General features: G+C 41.4%; 1 protein-coding gene across 3 annotated transcripts in view; it reads right to left on the bottom strand.

Annotated features, from left to right (window-relative positions):
• focad (focadhesin) overlaps positions 1-9,652 on the bottom strand; it is a 195,467-nt gene that overhangs the window by 3,593 nt on the left and 182,222 nt on the right. For all 3 annotated transcript variants that reach the window (XR_009655645.1, XM_060934188.1, XM_060934197.1), the window contains exon 42: positions 2,245-2,496. Coding sequence is in view for 2 of the 3 variants with exons in the window: in XM_060934188.1 (XP_060790171.1) it covers positions 2,245-2,496 (252 nt within the window). In the remaining variant the exon portion in view is untranslated. The remainder of the gene's footprint in view (positions 1-2,244; positions 2,497-9,652) is intronic.

Raw genomic sequence — 9,652 nt, 5'->3', positions numbered from 1 at the left:
AACAGATGATTTTGCACTTTCTGGTTTCCCAGTAACATGACAAAGCTCTGAATTTTTTTTTTCCTCACAGACTAGTGAAAGAACCATCATTTATAATTGCTATAACTTAAGTTATAACAGGAACCAACCTGGCTATGGATCTTAAAGGATTTGGCCATGTACCCAAATCCTTTAAACTAGCAGTTATCAATTTCCAGATTAAAAAAATCTGGCCTCAACCCTTGTCAGCTGTCCAATTATAGGCCAATATCAAGTCTCCCCCTTTATCTCCAAGATCCTAGAAAAGGCTGTGGTGCAGCAGTTATGCTCATATCTACGTAGGAATAACATTCATGAAATGTGTCAATCAGGATTTAGACTTCATCATTACACAGAGACAGCACTGGTTAAAGTAGTAAATGACCTACTACTGGCCTCTGATCAGGGCTGTCTCCTTGATTGTGTTGCTTGACCTTAGTGCAATTTTTGACAACACTGATGATACCTTTCTCCTTTATAGACTAGAAAATGTTGTGGGAGTCAAAGGAACAGCTCTCTCCTGTCTCAGGTCTTATTTAACTGATCATCATCAGTTTGTTGATGTTCCAGTAAGTGCATAAGCAAGCTCCAGTTAGTTCAAAATACAGCAGCAAGAGTCCTTATTGGAACTAGAAAATATGACCACATCACCCCGTCTTATCCACACTGCATTGGCTCCTAATCAAATTTTGCATTGATTATAAAATACTACTATTGACCTATAAAGCACTGAATGGTCTTATGCCAGAGTACCTGAGCAAACTTCTGGTCCTTTATGACCTGCCACGCCTACGGAGATCAAAAGGTGCAGGCTATCTGTTGGTACCTCGTATAGTGAAGGCTACATCAGGCGGCAGAGCTTTTTCTTGCAAAGCCCCACGGTTATAGAACAGCCTTCCAAGTAGTGTTCGGGACTCAGACGCAGTCTCAGCGTTTACGTCTATGTTGAAAACCTATCTTTTTAGTCAAGCCTTTTGTTAATAGCTTTTTATTAGGTCAAGGAGTAGATCTGGTCCTTGGGCATAGTGATTTGATAAACTGGGATGTACAGATGCTGTTGCATCCCCCACTCTCACACCTTCACTCAGGTTTGATGGTGGTGGACTGGCTGGCTGGCTGCTACATATCCCAGGGCTCCCTCATGTCTGTACTGCCTTCTGGTTCTCCTTTTTAGTTATGCGGTCATAGCTGGCCTTGCCAGAGTCCCTGCTTGCACTCAGCACACAATGTACACACACACTCATTACATGTCGATCCTGAGACACCAGTGATGCTGGCATCTTCTGCTCTTTATTTGGACTTGCCTGATGCCCTACTTCTAGCTGGAGTCTCATCACTTTGCTCCTCTGGAGGATATCCCCATAAAGACAGTTGAAAGATACACCTAGAAGATGGCTCTGGACACTTACAGTTTTGTTACGATGGTTTAGAACTACAATTATCATGATAACTTTAGGACTGTAGTTGTCATGAAGAGTTCTGCACTCAAGTCTCCATCAATGAACAGTTGATGACTTCAACAAAATAGACTTCATGCTAAACCGATAATGAATTTCCTGATTGCATAGTTATACTTTGTGACTGTACAGGACACTGTTACAGAAGCCAGTTATTTATAATCATATTATCTCTTACCACCTAAATGAGGATGTGTTCCCTTTCGAGTCTAGTTCCTCTCAAGGTTTCCTCCTCATGTCATGTGAGGGAGTTTTCCCCTTGCTACCATTACATCAGGCTCATTAGGGATAAATACATTTATAAGGGAAAAATGTAGTAAATATGTTTAAAGTCCTTATTTTTCCGTAAAGCTGCTTTGCGACAAAGTCTGTTGTTAAAAAAAAGCACTACACAAATAAACTGACTTGACTAACTTGTTTTGTGGATGTTCCACAATATATGTAGCTATAAACTGATAAAAATTAGTTAATAAAAATGTAATCACTGGTGAATTGCTGAGGTACAAGAGGAATAAAACACTTCAGCATGTATTGTTATATGAAAATATAACTGAGTGGCTGCTTTAACATTGAGCCTCAACACAGAACTGCTTTGTTGATTATTTTCCTATAACAGCAGACCCCATCAAATTTTAGTCCTTACACATATGACTTTTTAATGATTGATAATTTAGTTAATATTAAATTTCCTGTGTCACAAGTTCAGTAATCTTTGTTCTTTAGTAAAGAATTATATACTGTCTGTAATCATTATTTCAACAGATCATACCTTCTGTGACTGGGCCTTCCATGGCTCTTTGGCTAACAGATGCTTCAGGCTATATGACATTGCCAGCACACACTGTTTAACTGACTCCTCAGTGGATGCAGTGTTCACGTAGAGGTCATGGGGCAAGTCTAGAAGCTTGGATGACTTTTGCCATGGAAACCACTGGGCTCGGATGCCGATGAAAAGGGGCATAGAGTGGTCCGCCCATGACACCACTGCAGCTGCAAAAACATCCATCAGGAAACTGCTGCCCTATGTTTTGAGGGGTTGAGAATCTGTTAGGTTTATCACTAATATGTAAATATTAAAGAATATAAATCATACTATATGCACACAGATGAACAATTCTGAGTTTCAATAAAGGTTTCTATCTACATATTTAACTCATTCTCCATTTCAGATCTCAGTTACATACATGTATTGTGGCTATTGCTTGTACTCGATGTACCATTTTACATTGTGGATTTTTTTGCTCTATGTTGCAACTGTTGCTTTCCAAATATGGTGGCTCAGTTAAATATATTCATCACTTGTCTAACCTACAGTGGTGATCGAAAGTTTGTGAACCCTTTGGAATTTTCTATATTTCTGCATAAATGAGACCTAAAACATCATCAGATTTTCACACAAGTCCTAAAAGTACAGTACCAGTCAAAAGTTTGGAAACGCCCTCTAATTCAGTGGTTTTTCATTATTTTAAAATTTTTTGAATTGTAGATTAACACTAAAGTCATCAACATTATGAAGAAATATATATGGAATTATTTGGTAAACAAAAAAAGTGTTAATCAAACCAGAATATGTTTTATATTTTAGAGTCTTCAAAGTAGGCACCTTTTGCTTAGATGACAGCTTTGCACATCTTGGCATTTTCTCAGTCAGCTTTACGAGGTAGTCACCTGGAATGGCTTTCAGTTTACAGCTGTGCCTTGTCAAGAGTTAATTTCTTGAATTTCTTGACCTCTTAATGTGTTTGAGACCATCAGTTGTGTTGTGAAGAGGCAGAGTTGGTATACAGTGAATGGCCCTATTTGAGTACTGTTCTAATCTATATTATGCCAAGGACTACTCAACTAAGGAAAGAAAAACGACAGTCCATCATTACTTTAAGAAATGAAGGTCAGTCAGTCCGAAACATTTCAAGAACTTTGAAAGTATCCCCAAGTGCAGTCACAAAGACCATCAAACGTTATGATGAAACTGGCTCTCATCAGGACCACCCCAGGAAAGGAAGACCTAGGGTTACCTCTGTTGCACAGGATAAGTTCATCAGCGTTACCAGCTTCAGAAACCGCAAGTTAACAGCACCCCAGATAAGAGCCCACCTAAATGCTTCACAGAGTTCAAGTAGCACACACATCTCAGCATCAACTGTTCAGAGAAGACTGCGTGAATCTGGACTTTATGGTCGAATTGCTGCAAAGAAGCCACTTCTAAGGAAGAACAACAAGAGGAAGAGAATAGCTTGGGCCAAGGAACACAAGGAATGGACATTAGACCAGTGGAAATCTGTCCTTTGGTCTGATGAGTCCAAATTTGAGATTTTTGGTTCCAATCGCCATGTCTTTGTAAGATGCAGAAAAGGTGAGCGGATGGTTCCTACATGCGTGGTTCCCACAGTGAAGTATGGAGGATGCAGTGTGATGGTATGGGGGTGCTTTGCTGGTGCCACTGTTGGCGATTTATTCAAAATCAAAGGCACACTTAACCAGCATGGCTACCACAACATTCTGGAGCGACATGCCATCCCATCTGGTTTGCGCTTAGTGGGCCCATCATTTGTCTTTCTACAGGACAATGATCCAAAATGTTAAACATGAATGCATTTTATTTAGCGGCTCACAGACTTTTATTTTGACCAAAAATGTTTTGGGCTGAGCTATAGTCCGCCTTGTGGTGTGTTGCGGCAGTTCATTAAAAGTTTGGAAACGAATGACATGGTTGTCTTGTGTAGTGACTAGCATTGGTAGCTGAGAATGGCTACAAATTATAAAAATCCACCGACCTTCGATGAAGGGAAGCCATACGAAAGTTGGAAGAACGAAGCAGAAATGTGGATTAGAGTGACAGAGCTCAGAAAGAAGCAGCAAGCGCTTGCAGTGGCTCTGGGACTAACGGGGAGAGCCCGGGAAACCGCAATGGAGATACCCGTGGACGACCTTAACAAAGACACTGGCATGACTACGCTAATGGAAAAACTTGACGGTTTGTTTCTAGTAGAGGAAAAGGACAGGACATACGAGGCATATTCAAACTTTGACAAGATAGCGAGAGACAGTAGTGTGTCCATGGCGGACTTCATAATTGAATTTGAACAGCGATACACGCGAATGCACAAGTATAAAATGGAACTGCCCGATGCCGTATTAGCGTTTAAACTACTGGATACTGCATGCTTGGACATGAAAGACAAACAATTAGCTTTGACGGCCTGTACAGATTTGAGTTTTGCTGCAATGAAATCGGCACTGAAACGGATTTTCGGCGGGAACACGTCTGGTCAAACGATTGGAATAAATCATGAAGCTGCATATGTAACAACGGAACAGAAACGACAACATAAAGGCAGACCGTGGCCGAAACGAGATGAGCAACAGAAAGCACCGCTGCCTGGTACTAACCCATTGGACAGATATGGGCGCAAATCCAAATGTGCTGTTTGTCAAAGTAAATTTCATTGGGCTAAAGACTGCCCACACAAGAGTGAACAGGTTAAAGTCACCGACGACTGTGAGACTGAAGACGCTGAGGAGTGCAACATCACTCGTTTTACAAAAGAATCACCCACTAATGCTGAAATCCTGTTGACTGAATGTTTTGGCTCTGCAGTAATAGACACAGCATGTACACGTACTGTGTGTGGTGAGGAATGGCTAGACAATTATGTCAAAGGACTGAGCAAAAGTGAGAGAGAATCTGAAGATGTCTGAACAACAAAGTAATAGGCCGTTTAAGTTTGGGGATGGGAAAATTGCCTATTCCACCAGAAAACTAAAGATTCCTGCAAAAATTGGCAAGACAAAGTGCAACATTGAGATCGAAGTCATTCCAGCTGATTCCACTTCTTTTGAATAAAGCATCCATGAAGAGAGCAGGAACTGTACTCGATATGAAAAATGACAGTGCAGTGATGTTCCAGTAACCTATAAAGTTGGACTTTATGAGCTCTGGCCATTACTGTGTGAACATTATGGATAAAGAGGGCAGAGCCATTCAAGCTGATGACGGTGTACTCCTATCAATTGAGCATGAGGATGTCACTCCACATGAGAACAGAGATGAAAAAATACTGACAATCTCAGAAAACATGAACACAACAGAGAAGAAAAAGATTCTTTTGAAGCTTCACAGACAGTTTGGTCACACTTCTGTTGACAGATTGCTGAGGCTCCTGTTAAGCTCTGGAAACAGAGATGCTGAGGGTGCTACCATTCTTCAGAGAATTGTGAATGAGTGTGAAACCTGTCAGAGACACAGCAAGATTAAACCGAGGCCTGCTGTTGGCCTTCCACTAGCATCTCAGCACAATGAAACTGTGGCAGTCGACCTCCATGAACTAGAGCCAGGTCTGTGGTATCTGCACATTATTGACCAGTTTACAAGATTTAGTGCAGGAAGCGTCTTGACTACAAAGAAAGGATCTGAAATCGTTAAACACTTCATACAGTGCCGCCTAGTAGTATTGGCACCCTTGAAGTTTATGTACTTAAAGTTAAGCATCTCCTGAACAAAAGTGATGTAGTGATGCAGAATTTTTCTACAGATAGCTCGTGGTTAATATAAAAGAGCAAAGTATCAACAAAATAAAAAAAATAAACAATTAGAGTGAAAAAAAATGAAAAAGGTAAATCTTGCTGTATCACTAGTATTGGCACCCTTTGCTGTTAGTCCTAAAACCTAACCAAACCTAATTTGACTCACCTATGGTAAATTACAAATGGAAATCACCTGTGAAGACCTGTCTGTGCCCATGTGACATGAAATGGCCAATGAATGATGAGATTTGTGTTTTGAAAAACCAACTGTTTCACTCAGTCCCTTTTTCACAATGGTGAAGACAAAAGAGCTGTCTGAAGAAACAAGAAATGCAGTTGTTGACAAACACGAGCTCCAAAGGATATAAAGCCATCTCCAAAGAGCTTGGTATCCCTGTGTCAACAGTGCGTAATGTTATTAAGAAATATTTGAAGCATGGAACTGTCAAGAACCTCCCTGGGCGTGGGGGTAAGAGAAAAATCAATGATAGAAGTCGTCGAAGGTTGGTGCGATTGGTGGCAGAATCACCTCAGTTAACATCTACGGACCTGCAGGCCCACTTGGAACAGCCTGGGGTAACTGTTTCAAGAAGCACCATAAGGCGCACACTCAACACAGCAGGGCTATATGGGCGGAGGCCAAGGAAGACCCCATTATTGAAAAAAAGACACAAAAAGGAGCGTCTGGAGTTTGCGAAAGAGAACCTGGACAAGCCACAGTCCTTCTGGGAAAATGTCCTGTGGACAGATGAGACAAAAGTAGAGCTTTTTGGGAATTCTCACAGGCAGTATGTTTACAGGCGCTGCAATGAAGCATTCAAAGAAAAGAACACCCTACCAACAGTCAAGCATGGTGGAGGATCAATAATGCTGTGGGGCTGCTTTGCTGCATCTGGGACTGGAGGCCTTACCCGTGTCATAGGTATTATGAAATCTGAAGATTATCAACAGATTTTGGAGCAAAATGTCCTGCCCAGTGTAAGAAAGCTCGGTTTGAGGCGAAGATCTTGGGTACTCCAGCATGACAAAGACCCCAAACACGCATCTAAAAGCACACAAAAATGGTTAGAAAAGAAAAAAATGGACTGTTTTGAAATGGCCAGCAATGAGTCCTGACCTCAATCCAATTGAGAATCTTTGGGGGGAGTTGAAATCTGCCATTGGCAGAAGGAATCCTTCAAATATCCAAGACCTAGAGCGCATAGCGAAGGAAGAGTGGGAGAAAATACCACAAGACAAATGCAAGAAGCTCAATGATGGCTACAGGAAACGTTTGGAGGCCGTCATCGCTGCCAAAGGGTGTGCAACCAAATACTAAGGAGGGGTGCCAATATTCCTGCACCTGCTGTATTTCTGTTTTTTGTCGTCTTAGAAATTAAAATGCCTATTTTGAACAAAAACAACTTTTCAGTTCCTTTGGACCTTCAATTAAAAGATCTTGGTATTGCAAATTGTGTCCATTTCCATTTATTTATGGAGATATTACAAAAGTTGTGAATAAAATTAAGGGGTGCCAATACTGCTAGGCGGGGCTGTACACGACTGGATAAGCGTCCATGGCCCACCTCAGAAGCTGTTCAGCAACAATGGAGGAGAGTTCAACAATGAAGAGGTCAGAGACATGGCAGAAAACTTCAACATTGAAGTAAAAACAACTGCGGGATACAGCCCCTGGAGTAATGGGCTAATAGAGCGACACAAACTCTCACTGAGATCATTATGAAAGTCAAGACAAGTAACAACTGTGACTGGGACACTGCATTGGATTGGACACTTATGGCAAAGAATACCATGCAAAATGTTCACGGTTATAGTCCTCATCAGCTAGTATTTGGACAGAATCCTAACCTGCCCTCTGTGCTGACCAGGGCTTTGAACCGGTTCAAGGAACGAAAACCGGGAACTTTTTCTATTTCACATGGAACAGAAACGAAACCAGAAACTTTATTATTTTTTATGTTCCGGAACAGAAACGCTTATTAAAAATAATGGTAACCGGTTAATACCGGTTTTTATTTCGTTCCTCAAAGTTTCCGTAGCCTACAAATAAAAAAGCCATTCTTCTCCTGCGCAAGTTTCTATGACCCGCTGGGGTTCACTTCCTGTGTGACGTTCGCTGACTGAATGGAGAGAGCGGGAAGGTGGACTACTATCACGTCTCCATTACTGAGTGTATGAGCAAAGGAGAGCCTGAACGTTGCAACCTCCCTATTGGCTGTTTGTAAAAATGTATCAATTGTTGCCCTTCCCACGGGAATCATCGCGGGCTCGAGAGACGAGACCTGACGAGTTAGTTCGTTGGTAGCAGAACAAAATGTCTGGACGCAAATTGGGTTTTCAGAAAAGGAAAGAAAATAAACGGAGGGTTGAAAATACAAAAAAGGAGGCAGAAAATGCAAAACGAGTTTTAAGGTAGGACAAATGGTTACTTTTTAAGGCAGCCTGCCGTGGCTGCAGGCTTTCAGTTGTGTCATTGAATGGTTACTTTTCTGAGGCAGCCCGCCGTGGCTGCCTGCAGGCTTATTTATTATAGCCCATTTAGTTAAAATAGTTGATATAAAATGTTTATAGTTATAGTTATGTGATGGTTGTCCTGATTTAGACTGGTTTTTTTTTTGGGGGGGGTTGCGCGATGTTGCACCCGGGTCCAGATTAGGGCAGAACCGGCCCTGGCTACATTTCAGGTGTAGTTTATGTATGTATGTCCTTGCATAGATGTGTACTTGGTCTTCCAATATGGCGCCTAACAATAGGGCCTGACTAGCCTTTGGTAACACACCAAACGAATTATCTTTCATTTTTGGCACTTTTTCTGTTTGTGTAGATGAGAAGACATACTGAGAATCCAAATTGCCAACATTTGAAATAATAATTGTTTTGAATTATTTCTTGTCTTATTTAATGAAGGTTGTAATAGAATTAGCCTACATTTGGCTTAAGCTGGATGAGACAGAGACATAATTTTATAGCCATTTGTTAAACCGCTGACAGGGAACGTAATTAACCGTTCCGGGAACGAAATTTTTTTTGTTCTAACCGGTTCGGGAACGTCTATTTAATGGTGGAACCCAAAACCGGAAACGTTAAAATTCCATTTCTGTTCGGAACGAACCAATAGGAAAAAAATTCTGGTTCAAAGCCCTGGTGCTGACTGACAAGCCACCTGCCCTGGAGGGCACCATGAAAAGTGAGTGGGTAGCAAAACACATCTCTGCATTGCATGCAGCTAGAAAGGCATTTACAGAGGCAGAGTGTTCTGAGAGAATAAGAAGAGCACTACGCAAGCAGGTGCGTAATACAGATGAGAGATACGAAACAGGTGACAAGGTGTACTACAAGAGAGTGGATTGTCCAGAATGGAAGGGACCAGGAGTTGTGATCGGTCAGGATGGAGCAGTGGTGTTTGTCAGACATGGAAGCACCTGTGTTAGGGTGCACTACCTCAGACTTATGAAAATGAAAGATGAAGGTGATGAACATGCCATAAATGAAAACGCAGAGAGAATCACAGACTTTGAACAGAGACAGAACTCAACAACTGATGCTGACAGTGTCAATGACAGGACTCCCTAAAGTGAATGACGCATGAAATGGAATGACGAATGACAGGTAGTAAATTTGAACAATAAATGGTCCCTTGTCATTCAGATTCT

Source organism: Neoarius graeffei, chromosome 1 (genome assembly GCF_027579695.1).
Source record: "Neoarius graeffei isolate fNeoGra1 chromosome 1, fNeoGra1.pri, whole genome shotgun sequence".
NCBI classification, from domain to species: Eukaryota; Metazoa; Chordata; class Actinopteri; order Siluriformes; family Ariidae; genus Neoarius; species Neoarius graeffei.
This window is presented reverse-complemented; position numbering and strand designations above follow the sequence as displayed.